Source organism: Cupressus sempervirens, chromosome 6 (genome assembly GCF_028749045.1).
Source record: "Cupressus sempervirens isolate cs-2001-9-10 chromosome 6, ASM2874904v1, whole genome shotgun sequence".
Lineage (NCBI taxonomy): Eukaryota > Viridiplantae > Streptophyta > Pinopsida > Cupressales > Cupressaceae > Cupressus > Cupressus sempervirens.
Window position 1 is genome coordinate 246,213,212 of NC_143123.1, and position 24,433 is coordinate 246,237,644.

Sequence of the window (24,433 nt, forward strand, 5' to 3'; positions counted from 1 at the left end):
GTAACGACCAACGAATTCAAAATTCAATTGCACTTGGCACAAGCATGTTTTGTATGAAGAAGGTCTGATTTCACTAGAACCATCTCCCATTTTGAATTGTTGCAAACTTGCAAGAACTTCATGGAAGATGTCATGTTTTGAGCAAGTTTCCTATCTTTTTTAAACTAATTTTCTAATAAGATAAAGGAAAATACCACCACAAATAATTGTCAGGATCAATAGGAAAAAAGAAAGTAGAAATGATTTTTTTTTGTTAATATAGAGATTTCCTTACTAACATAGATAAAACATAGGATAAAGGGGGTGGCACAATGTCCAATGAACAAACTAATGAAAAAAAAGCTGCTTAAAAGGGGCACCGACTAATAATTAATAAATAAAACATAAGATAAAGGGGGTGGCACAATGTCCAATGAACAAACTAATGAAAAAAGCGTTCTTAAAAGGGGCACCGACTAATAATTATTAAATGAAATGGAATGAGTTTTACTGACGTCCACGAGATCAGAAGTCTATGGGACCAAAAGGCAGATCCACTAAATATTCTCTTGGAATTTTTCTAGGCTGTTCCTTATTTTGTGGAACTGCATTAGCAAGGCACCACGACGGTAGAGTTTAAAACTCCTGAATTTTATTAGTGGAACTGCATTAGCAAGGCACCACGACGGTAGAGTTTAAAACTTCTGAATTTTATTAGTGGAACTGCATTAGCAAGGCACCACGACGGTAGAGTTTAAAACTCCTGAATTTTATTAGTGGAACTGCATTAGCAAGGCACCACGACGGTAGAGTTTAAAACTTCTGAATTTTATTAGTGGAACTGCATTAGCAAGGCACCACGACGGTAGAGTTTAAAACTCCTGAATTTTTATTAGTTCACACGATGATTATCCTGCTGAGCATATTTTCCCGACTGAGGGAGACGCACGGCAGCGGCTATCCAGCCACGGCATTGCCCACCATGGTTAAAGCCTACCTACTAATTAACTAATCATCTGATGTAGTTACCATTGGACGCACCCTTTGCTCTGCCACGCTTCTTCCCCATTAAAAGCACAATCAAAAGGACATCATTCAAAATCCTTTAATTCAACTCAATTCAATTCAATCCCATATGTTCCAAGGTTTAAACATGGGGAACAAGTTGAAAAACAGCATTGTGTTTCCTTTGATTTCCATGGCTAAAACCTCCGAGACGGACGCATACAGGAGAGCAGTGGACAAAGCTACAAAGCACTCCCATTTCCCTCCCAAGGAAAAACACCTTCTCACTCTCCTCTCTGCAACTTCTCCAAAACAATGCAAATCAGTGCGAGAAATCCTCCAAAAACGCCTCGCTGTCGCCCATTCATGGCAGATTGCTCTCAACACTCTTTCCCTCATTCACCGAATTGTCACAGCAGACCGCCCACATTTCACAAAAGACCTAAATATCCTCCTTAATTCACCAGATCTTCGAAATATGACCAAATTTACCGACGAATCCAACAAACAAGCAGCCCAATCAGTTGGTAACTATGCCCTGTATTTGCAGGGGAGGCTGAAGAAATCTCAAGAGGAGTCGAGAAGCAAAGACTATCTGAAGAAATCAGAGGATTTATTGAAACGAGTGGGATCTCTGCAAACCCTAATTACTCTCCTCTTCGATTGCGTTCCCCCAAATGGCAATCTTGTACAAAACCCTGTTTTCCAGTACGCTCTGGACCTCCTTCTAAGGGATTGTGGCGTCATCTACTCTGAGATTTGTGATTGCATACCAAAGATTGTGGATTTGTTCTTCGAGCTGCCCGGAGGGCAAAATGAGGCGGGTCTGGAGATTTACAAGACACACCTGCAACAGAGTGGCGTACTGATAGAGATGCAGAGATTTGTTTCTCCGTATACGAAAGTAGAGCTTCCCGTGCCGGCTATGGCGGGGGGAGGAAGAGGAAGGTGTATGGTGGAGATCATGGAAGAGCATATCATCACCAAGAAAGAGATTGAGGCGCGACATGATTCCAAATCTTCCTCCTTCCGCCGTCCCGCACCTCACCCAATGCCTGAGAAGAATGAATGAGATCACTTTTTTTTTTTTTTTTTGTTGGTTCTGTGAGAGGCTACTATTTTATAACTACATGATCCGAATAATAAAAAGTTATCATATTGATTTTTAATTTTTTGAAATACCGGCCTTATTTTTATTTTTGGATTTGAAAGTTTTACACTTAGTAAATCTTGGTCTTTGAAAGACTTCTAAGAACCTTGCAATTTGATATTATAATATTTTTCTATTTTTATTTATTTTATTATAATATAAAAAATTACTATATTAACATATTTTTGTTGTAGATATACTGTTTTCACAATTTATTATAATTTTTTTGGTAGATTGTGTTTTAATCACCTAGATCTATTAAGTGTTTGGTTTATTTCCACAAGTGATGGTATCGTGTTGGAATAAGGGTCAATGAGTTTGACTCAAAAACTACATAACCTTTATCTTTAAAGTCAATATTTTGTAAAAGTCATATTCATTAGTTTTTTAAGAACTCATGATAAAAAATTACCAATAAGCATATCATGTAATCAAGAAGTTCTATAGAAACTTTCTCAATATTTTTTTCAAACACTTGGTATGCATCATCCATGTTGTAAGATGTCATATACATATTTGCAAGAGCATTCCCTACAATGCCATACATAGCCTAAAATTCCCTTATATACACTTCATATTCAATCAAAATGGTTAGTTTTTTTGTCTTAGATCAACTTGAATTTGTGCCTCTAATTTCGTTGTTATGCTAAAGTGGCCTAGTCTCACACTTCTAGTTATGTTTTATGGATGAATTTCATGACATCCTCTCTATACCTGCTATGAGGATATTAAGCAACCAATGAGATCTATAAAACACTATTCTCAAGCATTTTTTCAAACGCTTGGTATGCATCATCCATTTTGTAATATATCACTTATATAGCTACAAGAGCATTCCATATGATGGCATACATAGCGTAAAATTGCCTTAAATATAGTTGACATTTAATCAAAATGGTTTGTTTTTTATTAAAATCAACTTGAATTTGTACCTCTAATTTCATTGTCATGCTATAGTGGTTTAGTTCTCATATTGCTCACTATATTTTATGGATGAATTTCATAGCATCCTCTGCATAACCACTCTTAGAATATTATGCAATCAATGAGATCCACAAAACATTATTTCTCAAGATTCTTTTCAAACACTTGGTCTGCATCATCCAAGTTATAAGATGTCACATACATAGCTACAAGAACATTTCCTACAATGACATCAGACTCAAACCTAGTTCTTGTGTGCCCATGAATCATCCTTCTAATCCTAATAGCTCATTAATCAATATTGTGTCATTTTCCCATGCATTATCTATTGCAATAGTAATGTCAAAACCTTGATCAAATTATAAGTGGCAAAAATGCTAGTGCATTAACAAGAAGGGAGGTAAGAGAAGGTACCTATTTGTTGTTAGAATTTGAATTGAAAATAGTGAAATGTTGTGTTTATATGGAATGCTGATCTCAAATGATGATATATGCATACTAAATGCCGAATCTCTATATGGAGTACTCCAAAATCATCCAGTTTATACCTTCATCTATACACAATGTCTTTCTATCTTCTTTTTACTCACATGCCCATTTTATTGCATATGATCATCTAAAAACTGTGTCAATCTAAACTCTCAATACATCAATTTATTCATTTAATTAAAAATTAGGAGCGAATATATTGATTGAATGTTGATACGTGCAACTAAATGTTGAGTGTTTGTACTAAGTACTTGAAAATCATCCATTTCATACCTTCATATGTACACAATGTCTTTCTAATTTTTTTCTACTCACATGCCTGTTTCATATTTGGTGAAATTTGAAGCTTTACTTGACATGTTATCTCAAGAATCCTTTCAATAATTTCACTTAAGGAGGTCTTCTACACACATTGCCTTCCTTAATTTATGTTCTTCTTTATTGTACATTTCAATTTTTGCAAAAAAAAAACTTATCTTTTCCATATACATCTTACAATAGGAAAAATATTAATTAGGTTGGCCTAAAGCAATGACCATAATAAATTAGCCTCAATGAATTAATATGAAGAAAGTGGTCCAAACCAAGATATATATTCTGTTACACATTCTAGTGTAGTGCTTATCATGTATGCAACCCACTATGCGTTAATTATTTTGAGTCAAGCTAGACTCTTGGATGTTATTATGTGGTATATTTGATTACTAATATATTCTTTTGTCCATATAATGTCATTATTGATGTGAATAGTTTATTATTTAGGTGGTTTAATCATATATGCATGTTGTGTATGCCATTAGATGCCATGATGTTATATGGTGATGTCTATATTCACTTATATTTATAATGATGTTTTTATTATAAAACTAAAAGTGATCTTATTTGCTATGATCTAGAGTGCCATCTTTTGTGTTATGTGGATGGAATCATTAATTTTATATGTGTATTATAATGAAGGGGATTAATGATATTGTTGTGCATGTTGTGTATCTTCTCCTCCAAAGGTTATTTAGTAGTTTGTGACATCTAATGTACCCTAGAACATTAGATACACTAACACACATTTTTGTGAAGTCAACAACAGAATAATGTGAAGTTGCAACATGTAATTTATTATCACTTAGTCCAAAACCACAACAACAAACTAAATTTGCACAACACAAGTTATACCAAGAATAACATGGCAAAAATAAATCAACATAACCTGCAACTAATTGTATAGTGAAAGTAGGAACAATGACCTTGTTGCCTAGACATTTGCTAATTACATAAGAAACTAACTTCAAATACAATGCAAGAAAACAATAAACTCAAACCCTACCATGAGGACCATATAGAGATGTTTCTTATAAATATAATAAATATTAATAAATACTTTTTTACACTTTCATATTATCATAAGACAATAAAACTACTTAGATGAAAATTTCTTCATAATTGAAGGACCACGAAACACAATCTTCAAACAAGCCATTATTGATATACTTGTGGTACACTTCATCACCATCTATTTTTGTGTTTTCTTGCTGAGTTCATCTAGGACTATGGTGTTCACTAGACTTAATTGATATGAAAAGTACATAGGTATGTTGTTAAATGTATTCATTGTTGTTGTGAATGTTGAAAGTTATTGTTGGACTGAATTTCTAATTCTTTCCATAACAAGAATGTTGATTATCAATGTTATAATGTGTCCCTTGACTTGTACTTTATTTGAAGCTCCTATTTCTTGATGTTTTAGCAATGCATATCTTAAGTTCTATTAAATCTAAATACATTTGAGCATCTTCCATGGTAAATACATATCTAGTGTATTTCTATTCATATGCCCATTTCACTTCATATGATCATTTGAAAATTGTGTCAATCTAAGCTCTAAATACATCAATTCATTTACTCATTTAGGATTTAGGAGTGAATATATATTTTTTCTCTTGTATTTCCCTTGTGATCTATGTCTTTCCATTGATTTTTTTTAGTGGAGAAGGAAGAAAGGGAAAAGGAAAAGGAGCCTACCAGGTTATCAATACAACATTATTTTTAATGGGATATTCATATACACTTATGGAAGTAGAAAATATCAAGTGTCAATTCAAATAATAAAAAATAAAAAAAACACTATTAAATTGCTAATTCTAGAAGTATAAAATATCAAGTGACAACTCAAATAATAATAAAACAAATTTTCCATTACACAAGTTTATTAATAAAAATATTGACTAACATTCTATTTAATAAAATAATAGTCTCTTAACCACTCACATCTAATAGACACAAACATCTACAAGTATAGTATATTAGGCTCATTGTTAATGAAACCTACTTATATTATAACATCTTCATTAATTATAAGTTACAAAAATATTCTATTGTTTTTCTTGCAAGTCATAAAACTATGAGGTTAAAGTTAAAACAATAAAAATAGTCAATGGGAATACATTAGGTGACATTTCAATTAATAAAATAACTCTCTCTTCAACACTATGTAGAGAAAATTTTATGCTAACCTTTACTTCAAAATACAAATTAGTTGACTCTAGATTTCAATTATGAGGCTTTCAAGTGGGATACATAATAATGGAGGAAAATAATAGGTTGAAATTCAAGTTAAAAATTAATTCATGACAACTTTCATATTGGCCCTACCTACCATACATATGCATGCCAATAGTATTATGAGCCTTTAGTTTAGAGCTTATGGCCCCAACCTAGTTTTTCAATTCATTCATTTAGGATTCAAGAGTGAATACTTTTTTTCTCTTAATGTACCCTTGTGATCTATGTCTCTGTAATAATATTTTTCAGTGGAGAAGGAAGAAAGGGAAAAGGAAAAGGAAGGGTCTTTTATACATAGTGTAGTACAAGTGTCTTACATCCAACCATATTAGTGGGCAGTAGGAGCATGTCATACCACCACACTTAACTTTTGATTGCATCCTCATTTACAGTTGCTTCTAGTTCAAATTGGTAGAATCTTCCTTGTCCTTTTGGTGTTCATTTCTTCATGCCCTCTTTTACTAGCCCTTTCAGTTCTATTAGATACCATTATAAGCAAGATTAGCCTAAAACATGTGATAAAACAAATGAACTAAATGCAATATAGTTTTCATGGTCCAATAGTTATTATTGTAGTTCTCTAATTACATTTTAAGAGAAATTTTGTTATGTATTCCTTGTTAAGTTGTTGACTTCATTAGTTTCATTGTTATTGGAATATGGATTACATTTTGATTAGTGTGGTGCATAGGAATGTGTGTATTCAACATGGGAAAGAAATCATGTTCTTCAAAGAGGTGAAGCTTTTAGTCATTTGAAATGCGCAATTTTTACATTAGATAGAATTTTTATTGTTAGTAAGGTTTGATTCCTCGTCATCCCAATGCTATCTATAAATATCAACAGTTATAATGGTGATCATCAATACATTTCAATTCATCTTTGCATGAGATTGTTACTATAGGATAATATACACTTAAGAATGACCATTTCATAGGAATCAATGGTTACATGTATGAAATGGCCACCAAATCCATTAATGTACTTGTAAGTTGTTAAAAATTGAGTAATTTCTTAAATGCGAGCAGCACAACTAATTCTATTTTTTATGGTGCAGATTAAAAACATCCAATATATTTTTATGGTTAAAAAAAGTTCAAAATTGAATTTGAAACATCAATATACCTTCAATGGAGTTTAAACATCAATGCTTACACCAATGGTCTCCAAGAAAATATGTTTTATTAACTATATTATGTAAATAGATGCTTCTACATACCTCCTTGCACATTATTTTGGCCCTTCATAGGAGTTATAACATGGAATCTAACATATTTAACCAATTCCAATCAGTTTTGGTGATTAGAAAGGCTAAACAAAGTCCAAAACTAGTTTCTTGTCTGAACTGCCAACTAATTATTGGTTTAAGAATTCAATTTTACATTCTTATTTCAACTTCTAACTAATATCTAACTTCAAGACCTATGGTATTTTGACTCCAGATAAGACCCTTTACATCTTTTAAGGGTATTTGACCCTTCCTCAATCATGATCCTATCGATTAGTACTTTTTGGTCCAATAATTGATAACCACCAATATAACTAGTCCCACACCAGCCTTTAGTTGGGTTTCTTATAGAAAAAGCATTACATACAATGACTCTAACAATTTTTTCACTCTTTTCCTAGTTTAAAACATTGAATACTTTCTTATAACATTGACACGTTCTCTCAAATCCCTTATAACCATAAACACCAATCCAAAATACTTCTAGGAATTTTAAGTTACCCTTTAGGCCTCACTAGCACAAGTTGGTGACATTTGATTACAATATTTAAACATGTATCTAAATGGCTTTAATAGCCTCATTATATCTTCATACATAACTTAATCTTTAGGTTTGTTCCCTCACCCATTAAATAGGTTCAAGGACTTGGATCAATGTGAAGATTTCATATGATAAATTTAGAATATGATTTGAACTGTACAAATAGTAGTATTCCCTCTCAAGTTTTTTTTTTTTTTTCAAAAAATATAAACATCCATGGAAACCATTTTTCCTAACATGTTGTGGTGTTTTGTAGGCTTCCAAAGATATGATGGCTTGACAAAGATTTCTATCTGAGCTCTCTACTATTTGTTTTGAGAAATGAATAGGTTATTCTATATTTTCTTTCTTTGCATTAATTTCAAGAACTTTTATATATAATTTTGAGTATTAGTTGAAAGCTTCAGATGGTTGGTCAAAGTTTTAGAAATAATCTTATCAAAAAATTTCCCTACAATAATTGGCTAATTGTTATAAAAGGTGGTTGGGTTAGATGTCTTTGGTCTAAGAAGATTTGTTTACTTTTCAATAACTAACTTTTCAATATCTAAATATAACTTGTCTAAGAAGATGTTTTTACTTTTGACATCATTTTGCTAGTTTGTGAAGGTTATAGATTGAAGTTTTCATAACCCACTTTTTGATTCTTGTGAAGAAGGATCATATCAAATAATATAAGTGAATTAGATCAAAGTAGGGAGACAAAGACCTTCCAAAGAGAAGGTGATGGAAAAATTTATTGTTCTTACAAAATTTGTAAGGGCTTATATACTAGAAGACTCCTAATTAAAATAAACTAAGAAATGTTGTAGGGAAAATTGTCACATTGAAGGGGTGTTTGATTATTGTCCATTGGAAAGATGTTCATTATATTGTTTCAATAATTAATATACATATGAAATCACTTGATGATAAGATCATGATCATGCTTTATTTATCTTCATCCTTTTTATATAGGTTGATCTCCTCAGGGCAATACATGATATGGAACACCACATCCCAAATAATATGGTTTTGGAAGTGGAGGAACATGGAGGTGAAAATATTGAAGCTAAATATCATGATCCCATGGAAGATGGAAATCATGCACCATAAAGCACATTTGAATATGATGGTATGAATGCATTGATCCATGACATATTTGGTACTAGTGTAGCTAATGATGAGGATTAGGATGATGTTGATGTCATCCATGATATACCACTAATTGAGAAGGGGAAAAATGAGCCTTTATGAAGGCTCCTAAACAAGTCTTCTCTCTTTTGTATTATTTTTGGTAAATTTGAAGGTTATGAATGGTTTATCCAACATAAAAATGGTTCATATACTAAGGTTTGGCATATATGTCATTATAGTCAATAAAGGGTGAAACATGTACCATTGATATTGTATATATTAACAACATATACTTTTTGGTGTAGATTCATAAGTGAGTTTCTATTACTACCATCACATATTATCCCTCACTCATATCAAGAATTGTGTGCCACTATGAAAGACATTTGAATGGAGTATCAAGAAATAGATGCTTATCCTAGTGATCATATTTTGTACCATAAAGAAAATGAATTTGCAATAGAGTACCCTAAATATCATAGAAGTAGATATCAACCAGATCAAATAACAAAAAAGGTGTCTTATGAGATTCTTCATTGCATCCCCATTATTCCATCTTTGCAACAATTATTCAAGTGTAGTAGCTTGGAAAAATTTATGGATTGTAATGCACTGAATAGAATTTAAGAAAAAATTATTTGAATGCCTATAGATGGTTTGGTATTTATGGACATAGAGGAAAATTGGCTAAACTTTAAAGAAAAGCCTTGAAATATCAAGATTTCATTGGCAACAAACGATGTCAATTCATTTTGAGAGATAACATTTGTTTACTCAGTTTGGTTTGTTTTTGTTATAAAAATTAACCTTCCTCCATGGGTGTCAATAAAGAGGGAGAAAAATAAGTTGGAAATATTGTTCTATGTATTATTCCAGGGAGAACCATACTATCTTATTATATTGGCATGGTCTCTCAAAGACCTTATAACCATAAACACTAATCCAAAATACTTCTAGGACTCTTAAGTTACCCTTTGGGCCTCACTAGTGCAAGTTGGCAACATTTGATTATAATATTTAAACATGTCTCTTAATGGGTTTAATAGCCTCATTACATCACCCACTAAACCTATCTCCAAATGGCTTTAATAGCCTTTTTATATCTTCATAAGTAACTTAATCCTTTTAGGTTTATTCCATCACTCATTGGATAGGTTCAAGGACTTGGGTCAACTTGAAGATTCAATATAAAAGTTTACATTATGATTTGAATTGTACAAATAGTAGTATTCCCTCTCAAGTTTCTTTTCCAAAAAATCTAAACCTTCATGTAAACTATTTTTCCTAACATACTAAGATATTTTGTAGGCTTCCAGAGATATGATACCTTGACAAATATTTTTATTTGAGCTCTCTACTATTCATTTTGAAAAACCAATAGGTAGTTCTATATTTTCTTTCTTTGCATAACTTTCAAGTACTTTTATATATAATTTTGAGTATCATTTCAAATCTTCAGGACGTTGGTCAAAGTTTTATAAATAATCTTATCCACTAATTTTCCTAGAGAAATTGGCTAATAGTTATAAAAGTTGATTGGGTTAAATGTCTTAGGTCTACGAAGATTTATTTACTTTTCTATTACCAAAGTTTTAATATCTATATACACTAGGTATAAGAAGATTTTTTAAGTTTTGATATCATTTTTCTTAGTTTGTGAAGGTTAACGATCAAAGTTTTTGTAGTCCAATTTTTGCTTCCTATGAAGAAGGATCATCTTAGATAATATAAATGAATTTTAACTCAAAATAGGGAGACAAACACTAGATTGTGGTCTGACTTCCATAGAGAAGGCGATGAAAAATGTTATTGTTCCTATAAAAGTTATAAAGGACCAAAAAAACTAAGAGACGTTATCGGGAAAATGGTCACATTGAAGGGGGGTTTTATTATCATCCATTGGTAAGTGTAATCACCCAAAAATGGGCATCTAGACTATGAGCTCCCTTTCTAGAAATTGTGCATAACTTATCTATGGCTTATCTTTGATCAAATTATCACTTTTCTATTAATTTGATTTTAACCTATGGTTTGACCACCTTATCCTAGGTATTTGATTTAATTGTAGGAGATTTCTCTTTTAATTAAATAAAAAATTTTAAGTCCCACTTATCCAAAGTGTGCACTTGAAAAGCATTGTCCCTATTTAAAAATAAAAGAAAAAGGAATTTTTGTCTCATGTGAAGTGCTTACTTTCCAAGGTGGGTTGGATCTTTATTCTTCTCCACACATCTTTTTTCTTTTAAACATCATCATTCATCTTACTTCACTGAGTTTCTTGTACACGTGGATCACATAAGGCTCCTTCTCTACCCTTGAATTTTCCTCTTAATCTCTACCATCTATTTCTCTTTAAAAGGAGGTTTTTCCCTTATTCTCCCATCCTATATTTTCATTATATTTTTATGTTGTGGGTTTTCTTGGCAATTTTACAACACTTGGATCATTCTTGCATTCTTAGCTAGCCTTCATTCTACTTTTATTATGACATACTTCATAGCTTTCTTTATTAGCTTTTTAATTTGATTTTGAATAGCTTGCATTTGCATTACATCCACTATTAATTCTTGGATGTTAGCATTCTTGCCTCTACTCTCTGAATCTTACATTCTATGGTGCACCTTGTAAGGTTTAAAAAGCTAGGCTCATTTGGGAGCCAACATCTCATAGCTCTTTCATGTCATAGATAGGAAGCTACAAGCCACCTCTTGAAATGCTCTTCATCATGGATATTCTCAAGTATAAGGGTCTATAGAAATGTGTCCACATTTTTTACGTACATTTTTGGTGCCCACCATGGGGATGGACATCATTAGTTAGCTTCATTTTTCTCTTTTTGGTCACCTTTTGCATTTACAAGTTCAAATTTGCATTTTGCAACCAAGAATATTGCACAATACTTTCTATGAATAGGTATGGTATGTGGCTAGTTTCATCATCATACTAGTATTTTGCATTCTATCATATTGCTATTGAAGAAAGTATAATATTATTTGATATAGAGTATCATTCTGGAATAAGTATCACCTTAACATACTGGGAAGTATCATATGATATTGGATCACCCAATACTACCATTCTACCTAATTTAGTTGCTCAATTCAGATTTTAGATTTTGTTTTTCAGTTTTAAGCTTTCATATTCCAATTTTTTTAACAAGTCCTATTAGTGGTGTTGTAGGGTCATTTTAGATTTCGCTGACTATTTTGATTCCCTAACCCTTGTTTATTTCGTAAGGGCCTATATTGCTTGCTCGCATTGGTAAAAAAAAAAATTGCAAAAAAGGGGCTACTAACATTGTTGTAGGGTTGTCCAAGCTAAAGAAAAAATGAAAATATTTTTGTGTGTCTTCATTTCATTTCAAGTGAAAAATATACTAGTTGTTTCATTTTCTTAGGCACATAAAACCCATTACTAAGGTTTCACTTTTTATAGGAGAGTATGTTCTGCATCTTCTTGGTGAATCAACAATTTAGACTCATCATTGGTTCAATAAAGTGGGTGGTATATTTTACTCATTAGTGGTTGTAATTAACTTTATTGGTGTGTTTGGGGAATTATTAGAGAATAAGTGAGACACTCTTCACCTACTTGGTGAATCAAAATTCTTGACCTCCTTGGTGTGGATCCATTTTGTTCAGTCTTACTAGTAAGATTTTACCTTTAGAGGGTCTACTATTAGTGGAAAGATACCAATAGGAACAACCCTAAGTAATAAAAATCTAGCTAATTTGATCCACTATAATCAAAACCTCTTGGCAAAGACAAAAGTCTTGAGGGCATAACACTTGACTTTGCTTGGTGATATTACTTGTGCAATTAGGACCATAAAGAAATCACAAGGTGGGTATGCTTAAGGTAATCTTGTGGTTATGATGCCTTCATCCCATATTGAGTGCAAGAGGGGTGTTATGAATGGAAACCTTGCTAGATACCTTAGGATTTAAAGGTGGCCCTATTTTTTTGCTTAATATCTTCATGCAAGGATTGATCCTAGTGGACTACCTAGATCACCCCAAGATTTGACTTGCTATATGTGTTCCTTTAGATGCGGATAACCCATCTATGACAAAGAAAATATCTATTGTGGGAAACCACTTTGTGTGAGGTGAGGGAGCATCAAGTTGTGGGCCAAGATATTGAGTAATGAGTCATGTCCTTTAGGTAGATAGTGCTTCAATGTATCTTTGAATGTGCTATACCTATAAAAATCTTTTGAACATACACAAATGGTAGTACTCATAGAGATCTTTTTTTTCAAAACCTCTCGAGTGCTTATATTGTAAAGGTTACTTTTTCCCTTGTCCAATTGCTTGAAGATGTGTGTTTGTACCACAGTTTCTTTTAAAACTACTACCTTCCTGTCAAAATTGAAACCAACTTTTCTATCATAGTCACATCGCACAAGTTGGTCAAAAAACTTAGTCAAAACACAGTTCTTTTAGGGAGGAAGTCACTAAATCTATCTATGTTGTTCAACTGTTATATTGTCTTATCAAGAAATATCATGCGATACTTTTGAACTCTGCAAAGTATCTGCTATCATGAATGTTGATGGTATTCCTTTGGGGGAGTAACCTAAGCATTGTTGGAACATTTGGGAGATTCACATGTTGCACTCATGACTGTGTTTTTCATTGATGTCAACATAGTATAGTTTCTGTAAAGACTATGAGAGTAGTAGATAGAGAACAAGGTTGTACAAATTGATTTTTGATAATAAGGTCAAGCATAGTGGAGGATATGTTCTATAGTATGTCTTGATGACATGGAAAAGTGCACATGCAAAAATTCAAAGACATGTGAAAGTTATTTGTGATTTACAAAAGATAGTATGCAAACAAAGTACTTGAGAAGTTTTTTCTAGTGTTTAGATTATGTCTCCTAACATGGATAGAATCATGATGAGAAAAGTTAGATAGTGAGAGTATACAACTTGATGATGTTAGCAAGTGCACAAGGTTTGAGGTCACACATGTGAAAAGTTGTGAAGATTATGAGCTAATAGTGTCGTGTAAGTGTGAAAAGATGTAATGAATTGTATTATCTTAATGAAGTCCTATTATAATTAATTGGGAAAGCCTCAAAGCCAACTTCAAGAATTATTTTTAGGACATGGCATCAAGGAAGGTTATTTTCCTCGTGATGAAAGATGGAATTATGTGTAATTGTGTGAAAGTGCAAGTGATATGCGAAGTTGGGATAAGTAAGTAAGTGATTAAATCAATTAGTGTAATGCAAAGTTGGAAATCTGGTGTTGAGATCTTAGAAGTATTTGGTGCGGTATTGGTACATGAAGAGGAAAGAGAAAGAGTTTGAGTTGCAAAGATCAATTGAATTTCTATTATTCTAAAAGGAATAATATAGAGGCCAGTTGGACAATGAGTTTGGTTATCTTTTAGTTGAAGCTATTTGGACAATGGATCCATCTTCCTTCTATAACTCCTAATAGGGTTGGCACAATTTTTAATGGGCTTGAAATCTCTTCATAGGGATTTAAAGTCTCCTAATAGGGGTGATATGTATTGAATGTATTTCATTGGTTCCTAACAAAGTCTATCTTCTTACAAGGAACTTATATATTAGTAAGTCATTTCATGGGTATCATCCCCACCAGAGTTTTCCCTCTAATCAAGGGTTTCCCTAGTTAACATATATGGTGTTATTGTGTATGTATATCTTCTTATGGTTGTTTATTATATTGATCGCATGTCTAAACACTACAACATTTGGGGTCAAATTGCAACGACAATTTGTGACAGTGGTGTAATTTTTGGTCATAATTTGTCAACATCATAATTGCAATGACCTCATGTGCATAAAAAAAAAAAAAAGAAATGTGACAATAATTTTCCATTTGTTCTAATTTTGAAGAGAGTTGAGCATGAAAGAGGTGGAGAACTATGAACATTGTCATGTCCCTTCTGATTGGTGCATTTGGTTGTTGTACCCTCATGATCTCTGCATTTTGTTGTCATGCCCTTGGTCTACAATTTCATTGTCTTGTCATGCCTTTGCTCTATGATTTCATTGCCATGTCATGCCATTTCTCTACGATTTCATTGTTGTATCATGCTCTTTTGATCTACATGCCCTAGCTATATGATTTTATTCAAGGGTGAGAAGGGATACATATGTAAATGTTTTTTTTCCTTTTCCTTGTAAAAATTTATATCTTTATATTTCCTTCTAAACATGTATCTCTTTATATATTCAAAGAGATTTCTTTCAAGGTTCTTATTACACATATGGTCTAGCTACATACATATTCCAAAATCCAAATAGTAAAACAATAAAACTCACTCAACCCATGCTAAGTGGCTTACCTCAAGATCCTACACAAAAAAAATGCAGACCACAAAAAATGGGCCGAGTTCACAAGAAATTTTCAAAAAACATATCATAGCATATATTTTTAGAAAGAAACAAGCCATAACCAATTAACTGGGTCTAGTTTTTGATTAGCTTGGTTGATATATTTTTATATTTAACTGGGTTATGGATATTGCAAGGAAATGAGCATCATGATTATGCATATGTGTTTGGTGCATTTCCTTCCTGTTATATATCTCTGTATTTCATTGTTGTGCCCTTACTCTAAAATTTGGTTGTCATGGCCTTGGGATCTATGTGTTTCATTGTCATGCCCTTGTTTTACAATTTTAGTGTTGTGTCCTTGTTCTATGATTTTATTTCCATGTCGTTCCCTTGCTCTGTGATTTCATTGTCATGTTGTGCTCTTGCTCTACACTTTTTTTGCCATGCCCTAGCTCTGCAATTTTCTTCAAGTGTATGTAAATGTTGGTTTCTTTTCCTTCTAAATAGGTATCTCTTTCTATCTCCTTTTTGAACATGTATATTTAGAGATCTTTTTTAAGGTGCATATTACATCTTAGTTACACAACAGAAAAATTGATTCATCTAAATGCATATTCCAAAATCCAAATAATAATAAAATAAAACTCACTCGACCCATGCTAAGTGACTTACCTCAAGACTCTCCACAAAATTAATGCAAATCTAGAAAAATGGGCAAAGTTCGCAAGAAAATTTATAAAAACATATCATAATAGATATTTTAGAAAGAAACTAGCCATAACTAACTAAATGGATCTAGTTGCCAATTAGTTGGATTGATTACAAATTCCTTTATAACTATCATCATATTAGGTACAATAAAATGAACAATCAGTTGTTCCTAGCTAGTAGGATCAAATATAGTTTTCCAAGGTGATAAAATTGCATATGGAAGGAATTGAAGAATAACTTCAATGAAGAGTTGAGTGTAAGGAGTTAAAGAAGCAAGTTTTGCTTCTGTGTAAATGCCATAATCATGAGGCTCATTCCCTTGTAGAAGCCTTCGCCATAATAATATTACCTCTAAACTAGGAAAATGATGTTGAAGTGTTTCCCAACCTTGGAACAATCTTATAAGAATTTGATACTTGGGATCATCACAGTGAGACTATGCCAATACTTGAAACACTCTTAAAAGCATTTGATATTTGGACTATAAATTATCAAAGACACTTGCAAGTGATTTTAATGTCATAGTATCTACTGCAACAATTTCTTAGATTATATCCAATGGCTCCCATAATATCCTCTATGTGTTTATTTGTTGTTTCTATTGTGCAATCTCTTTCTAAAGTCACTCCTCCTTTTCTCTCATTCCTTAAATTTTGATTATAAAACTTTTGAATATCTACCTCTATCTTATCTAAAATGAATTTTACAGTGTGTTGTAACTCTGGCATAGGTGTTTGATCATCGATAGCTTTCATTTCAATATTTAAGTTTTCAAGATTGATCAACAACCTCACTTGCAGACCTCTCATGTCAAGAACTGTTTGTATTGTTTCAACACCATGTTCTTTCTTATGAGCTAACAGTTCTTCAGATGCATTTTCTTGTAAAACACTAATTTTAGTGAACAATTGTAAACTCTTAGAAAAGGCATTGTTGTTTTCATGTATGTATATATGTATGTATGTATGTATGTATGTATGTATGTATGTATATAGAGAGATCTCATGGATTGTCGATTATGGATTATAAACAAAAAAGAAAAGAAAACATGACATTAATCATTTTCCATTTGTTTTGATTGATTGTGGAGAGCTGGGCGTGAAAGAGGGTGGAAAGCTTCGAACAAGGGTGGAAAGCTCTGAATGCTGGTGCAAATTAGTGGAGATCTAGGATTTTCTTGTCATTCCCTTGTGATTTTCATGCCCTTTCTCTATGATTTTCTTCAAGGGGAGAAGAGGTACATATGTAAATGTTTTTTTTTTCCTTTCTAAACATGTATCTCTTGTTCATATATAATAGCTTTGGTCAAATTCAAGGATAATTGATTATGATGATTGTATGCATATGTGCATGTATGCATGTAAATCAGTTCACTATGTGAATTGTTTTACATTCATACATACACACTTGCATAGTACTTGTGCTAAATTAAATTAATCATTCATGTCTTGAATTCACACAAGCAATTATCCTTGTATTCAATCAAATTTATTCATACCAAACTAAGTATGCAAAAATCTATACTTACAGATTATATTATCTCTTCATGATTGAATAAAGATCTCATGCATAATATCGTCCAAATAATGATCAGATGCATTCACATTAAGTCATAATAGGATTGAGCAGATGATCCATTTATGTTACTTCATACTTGTTGTATTGAATATCTTGTTTAACATAATCAGTAATAATATAATTATATAGCTACAACTAGTACTCTTATTTATTTTATTTATTCATATACATTTAAGATTATTATTTTTCTTAAAATTAGATTGTATATTTGTTATCCCTACAACACAAATATAGATCTCTGATAGTTATCTTTTTTAATTTCAAGATCTTCATATTTAATGTGAAGAGTTTCCACTACTAGATAGTGGAATAGCCACAATGTGGAGCCACATAGCTCATGGCTTTTTCCACAAAATTATATTTTTATTATATTTTTGTCCTTCAAAAAAATTATAGGTGAATGTTCTTCTGATTTTCCATATGTCTAATAATTTGTCACTTGTTGTTTGAGGTAATTTTCTATTATGAGATAGAGACATCTATCATAAGGATGGGCATGCCAATTTTCATCATCCTACTTTCAAAGTTTATTCCCTTATTCAATTAATGAAACTACTTGCAACTGACACCCTAATTTTTTGCAACTTGCTTGATCAATCATTCACAAGGGCATGACACAGATATAATATCATTGAGAAAGGGCATAGAGATCACAAGGGCATGACAACAAAATCCTAGATCTCCATTGATCTCCACCAAGGGTATGACAATGAAATGCAAAGATCATAATGGTATGCAATGATCACAAGGGCATGCCATTGAAATCTCCACCAAAGTTTGTAGCTCTCCACCCTCTTTTGCACACAACTCTCCACAATCAAAATAAATAGGGAATGATCTATGTTGTGCTTTTTTTTTGTTTATATCTAAAATAAACTTCACATTTTGTTGTAACTCTGCCATAGGTGTTTGATCCTAGAAGGATTTCATTTTAACATTTCAAAATTCAAGTTTTTAGGTTTCCTCTTCATTATATGGTCTTTTCCACCCTATAAACCACTTTGTTACTTCATTAAAATCAGGACTTGAACAAAGCCAATGATAAAACAAAGCGCATATTCTAGAATCAAAATAATAAAACAATAAAATTCACTCAACCCATGCTAACTAACTTAGCTCATGATCTCACAAAAAAACAATGCAGACTAAGAAAAATGGTCAAGAAATTTTAGGAAAACATATCATAGTAGATATTTCTAGAAAGAAACAAGCCATAACCTAGTTAAATTGGTCTAGTTGCTGATTAGTTGGGTTGATTACAAATTCTTATAGAACTATCATTAGATTATGTACAATAAAATGAACAATCAACTAAGCTTGTGGGGGGTTGAGGGGGGTGGGGGGGCAGTTAAGCTTGCACCTTTGGCAATACTTCATTTCCATTAATTGTGCTCTTTGAATCAAAGGTATATAACTTTATCACTTGTAACTATAATTTTCAAATAGTAAAAACCACAATAGTTTCTTATAATTCTATGGTTCTCCTTTTAAGTTTATAAATTTGAAGTTTAAAAATTAATTGCATTTATGTACATTGTTTTCAAGTTTGATATTTCTCTTTTTCCTAACTCACAGTCCAAGAATAATTTTTCAAAATACATACTAACTAGTTGGAGATTGAGCCAAAAAATTGTAAGAAAAATTCTGCCAAAAGAGATAAAAAAATGATTGTGTAGGATAATAATCTTTTTACAATAATCATCTTTTTACGCTCTTTTTGGCATAATTATTCCTACATTTTATGATTTTTGGTGAGAACAAAATTCAAAACTAATCAAGTAGGTAATAAGACTTGTTTCTTTATTTAATAATAATATAAAAATATAGATTATAATTCTACATTGATTTTTAAATTATTAAATGCACGTATACTGCATAGACAAATCCTACATGTAATCTTTCTTGACCCAAGTGCATTATGAAATCTTCTAGAAGAGTTTGACATTGTGAGCAAAGAGATTATTGAATTTCCATTTCTTACCCCTAGAATACCACAACTCAGAGATTAATCAACATATTTCATTATGAATGTGCATTGCAAGTTGACATCAAGCATCAACTATTTGAAGGAGAAAAGCTTATCCAAATTATAAACAACTACCTTATCAAAATTAAAATTATATGAACTCAAATATAAAGAAGAACATAAAGATAAATTAACAAAGTTTAGATGTTTTTGATCTCGTACAACACCAATCAATGTAGATTAAGTGAAATGAGTGGTCAATATTTTATCGACATTTTGATTATTGATGCCCATTTAATTTAATAGCACTGAAAATCACTTTCCTAGCTAAAAATAGGAACTTTTTTCATTCTCTCCTTTTTCCTACCAATTTAAAGCATGGTATAAAACTTTCGACAATATCGCTTTGAATTCTCTATTAAGATGCATCTAATTCCCCAAAGAAGAAACCCCATTAGGTAATTTGTTGCCTAATAAGTTGAGACAAAGTTTTGACAATGTAGGAACAAATGATATTTTCAATGAATACAAACTTTTATTTAAAATCTATATTTTTTTCGCAAATCCCATGATTTCTAATCAGAAAATCTAGTTGAAATATCGTACAGAAATCCTAGAATACATCTAATTTTGTCAAGGGAAAATTTGTTCAGCATTTTAAAGAGTACTTGTATTTAATGATTGCTTTCTTTTGCAATGAGGTTGGAAATATGTTTACTTGTCTGTGCCTCTTAATTATAACTATGTTTTCTATGTGCTCAAGAAATAAGAGTTTTTGAAATTCAAGTTTGACTTCAACTAGATTAAGAAAAATTAGCTAGGATAGGGTATTAACAATGTAGGAAAATATTGGGAAACTTAGTGGACTATGTTATTATTTGTTCTATGTTTTCTAGTAAATTTAACTGGAATGTTTGGATCTAGAAGACTTGGTATTTATGCCTATCTTATTAAAGGTTTAAAAAAATGCAAATAAATAACTTGATTTAAATTCTGCAGGTTTTGAATTGTATTGGCACACTCTTCATGTGAGGATCCCAAGTATCTACTGCTACTATTAATTTTTTCTAGTTGTTGATCAGCTAGTTTGATTACAAATTCCTATAGAATTGCCATTAGATTAGGTATAATAAAATGAACAATCAGTTGTTCCTAGTAGCAAGATCAAATACAGTTTTCCAAGGTGATAAAATTTCATATGTAGATGCATCACTTGAATGCCAGGCATGAAGTGCATTCCCCAATTTATAACAAATGGTTAGATATAAAGACTCCATATACTGGCCTAACAATGGAAGCCAAGAATGTAACCATGCATGTATTGGCACAGTCTCCTTATGACGATCCCAAGTATCTAGAATGTCGTTGTTAATTTGGGCATCACTATATGATCCAAAATGTAATGAAGTACTGAAGCCAGTAGTAACTTCTCCCATACATCTAAAAAATCTAGCACAGGTTCATAGTCCCTTGGCTCCTAGGAATTTTTAGTAACTACTCTCATAGCTATAATAATAAATTTAGTTAAGAGTTGAGTGTAAGGAGTTGAAGAAGCAAGTTATGCTTCTATATAAATTCCATAATCATGAGGCTCATTTCCTTGTAGAAGCCATAACCTAGTTAAATATACATATATATACAAGCCATAACCCAGTTAAATGGGTCTAGTTGCTCATTACCTAGGTTGATTGCAAATTCTTGTAGAATTGTCATCAAATTAGGTACAATAAAAGGAACAATTAAGATTTAAAGGGGAATTTAGATGTTAATGAGGAATTTAGATCTTGGGGAGAGGGGATGACCTTTACGTGGTTGGCCATGATTAGTAGAGAATATTAAACTATTCTTGAAACCGAGTGAAGCTCAAAAATAACTTATGATTGTATGAATTGTATGACAACCGATTGTGTGAATCTCTTAGTTTCAAGCAATCTAGAAGGACACCATAGTTCAATATGCAATGTCAATTCATATGCATACGACATCAAGCAGAGCTAAAAAATGCAAAAGTTTGCATTTTCATTAGAGGTTTTTAATTAGGTATTTTAAGTTATAGACCATCATGAACATTTTTCATGATGATGATCTATAATTATAAAACCCGTAGAAGCTTAAAATCATCCCTAAAGACTATATTAATTTATTTAATATTGCTCGTGACATTGTAATTAATTATTAATTAATTAATTATATTGGTCACATTCTTCTACTTATTTAATTAAATTTATTTAATTAAATAAGTTCATTCTCCTAAGTATTTAAATTTAATTTAAATACTCCTAACCTTAATGTGTTAAATTAATTTAACACATGATCCTCCATCATCCCCTTTTTTAAAATAAATTTTGTTTATTTAATCCTCACATCCTATTAATTCCTCTAAACCCATGATTAAATTAAATTTCATTTAATTTAATCTTAAGCCTAGCCTATAACCATCATTTTCATCCTCTTAAGCCTACTTCTTCTTTAATCCCACTTAATCATTCTTAATCTCCTTCCTAATCCCCCTCATTAGCCTAAGAGTGTGCTGGCACATGTGTGACATGGTATGCCTACACACTCCCCTTTGCACTCTTGTCTCCCACTCTTCTTCTCAAGTTTGCTCACACATGTGTGAGCAAACTTTGAATTCTTGACCATTTGCATGACTTGCATGTCAACCTTATGTGGCACCTACATGGATGCCACCTCACTAAGCCCTCCCTCAAGCTTATAAATAGAGGCCTTGTCTCAAGAATTCATCATCTCTCATTATTGCATTGTTACCATGTTGGTTTGAGATTTGAGCTTGCATCATAGTTTCAGCTTTCATTGTAGTTGAGTTTTCATGTTAGTTTGAGCTTTTATAGTAGCTTTCATGGTGATTTTTAAGTGTATACTAACCATTTGGTAGCTGGTTTAGCTTCTCATTTGCATTATTAATCTAGTTTCCTTGCATTTTCTCATCTCCATTTCATTTACATCTTAGTTTAACTTGCATATTAGTGTAGTTTCTCTTTATTTCATTTCATATCATCATCATTGAATGCCTTCAAGTATGGCTTTATCCATAGCTATTTCTTGAGGTGTTCTTCATTTCATTGTAGCTTAGGTTCATATTTCATCATTACTCACATTTGCACATCCACTCAAGAGATTCACCACATTGTTTTGTTTGAGAGAGCACACCAAACATACCCCCCATCATAACACACCAACAAGGCCTCTCATGGGTGCCCTTGTTGAGCTATAGAGGTGGCTTGAGGGCTTGATTTGTTGGCTTCTTTGAGTTTCAAAACTCAAGAAATCATTAGTTTTTTCTTTCATTTTGTGAACTTGATAAATGTGTTTTGATTTGAACTAATGTTTTCTTGTTTATTCGTGCTCCCAACAAGTCATTTCTTCTAACACACAAAACCTTAATAGAGTTATTAAATAAATGTACTTGTGCTACATTTTTTAGCTCTACCTATTGTCCATGCATAAAGAACTTAGTTGTATGTGCATTCTCAATTTAGAGTGGCAAAATATTATTTTAGATGTGACAAAAAAAAAAATGCACTAGAAGATGGGAAAATGATTTCATTTTTGCAAGTTTAGAACCTTTGTTTGTACTTTAAACACTGATCATTTCTAGATGTTTTGGGGGTGGGGGGGGGGAGAGAGAGATGAGCTTACACCTTCACATGGTTGGCCCTGATTAGTAGAGAATATTAAACTATTCTCAAAACCAAGTGAAGCTCAATAGTAACCTATGATTGCATAACAACATTTCAACATTTGCCACCAATTTTTTTTATTAATACAACACAATGTTACAATTGCAACGACTAATTTCCAATCCCACATCATTATTGAAGTGGAGGTTTTTGATGGCTTTCCATGAGACCCATATCATTTTTTTGACACAAACATTGCAATTGTGGCAGTGTCTTTGACAAATTTCTATCGTAATTCTTATGGTAAAAATGAATGGTTTGCTAGAATGATAGCCCAATTTATGACACCTATAGTCATCACAATTGTGATGATAACCCTTTCTATCATAACTTGTGACAAAAAAAGTTTGATGCCCATTTGATGGGAACCAATTTTGACTAATGTCAGTTGGGCAATAGGTTACTATCATAATTGTGACAACTTGCCATCACAATTTGGGCCCAAATGTAGTAGTGAAAGTTTAATAAGATTGACCCCTCCCCCTCTCAGTTATTTTGGTGGACCTCAATTTATAATAATTGGTATTAGATCATCAAGTCCTTGAAGGAAAAGCTTAATAGCTATAGGAGATCAATTGTGAGTCATATCAAAAAAGAAAGTCCTAAGTTTGATGGAGTTAACTATGACATATGGAAAAAGAAGATGAATACACATATTCTATGTGTGGGTCTAGGATATTAGATGATGAAGAAGAATAGAAAGAAAACTTGAAGAATGTAGTTAAGTTAAAATGAAACTATTTATGTGTAACATGCTTGCTAAAGAAGCACTTTTGTCAGCTCTTTCTAAAAATGAGTATAGTCAAGTAATATCTTTGGCATTATCTCATGAAATTTAGGAAGTTTTCGAATCTACTTTTTAAGATTATAAGCATGCTAAGAGAATTATATTAAAAAATTGGATATGTTTTCTTCAAGAGGCTAAAATGATGGAATATGAATCTATAAGAAGTTATATTGCTAGAATATTAGAATTGTTGTAGGAATCAACTCTTGTAATGGAACTAAAATGAAGATGAGACTGTATGGAAGACCTTGAAAACCTTGACACCACCATTCAAGTGGATGACATAGATGATTGAAAAAGTGATAATTTGTACTAAGAAATTTACCAAAGAAACTCTTATTGGAAGATTATAATCAATAGATTAATTTTGAAATAGTTTGTAGA

General features: G+C 32.0%; 1 protein-coding gene across 1 annotated transcript; it reads left to right on the forward strand.

Annotated features, from left to right (window-relative positions):
• Positions 1–1,132: 1,132 nt before the first annotated feature.
• Positions 1,133–2,056, forward strand: LOC149552166 (putative clathrin assembly protein At5g35200). Its single transcript, XM_089790184.1, has one exon. The coding sequence runs from the start codon at positions 1,133–1,135 to the stop codon at positions 2,054–2,056; it is 924 nt and encodes a 307-aa protein (XP_089646310.1).
• The last annotated feature ends 22,377 nt before the right edge of the window (positions 2,057–24,433 follow it).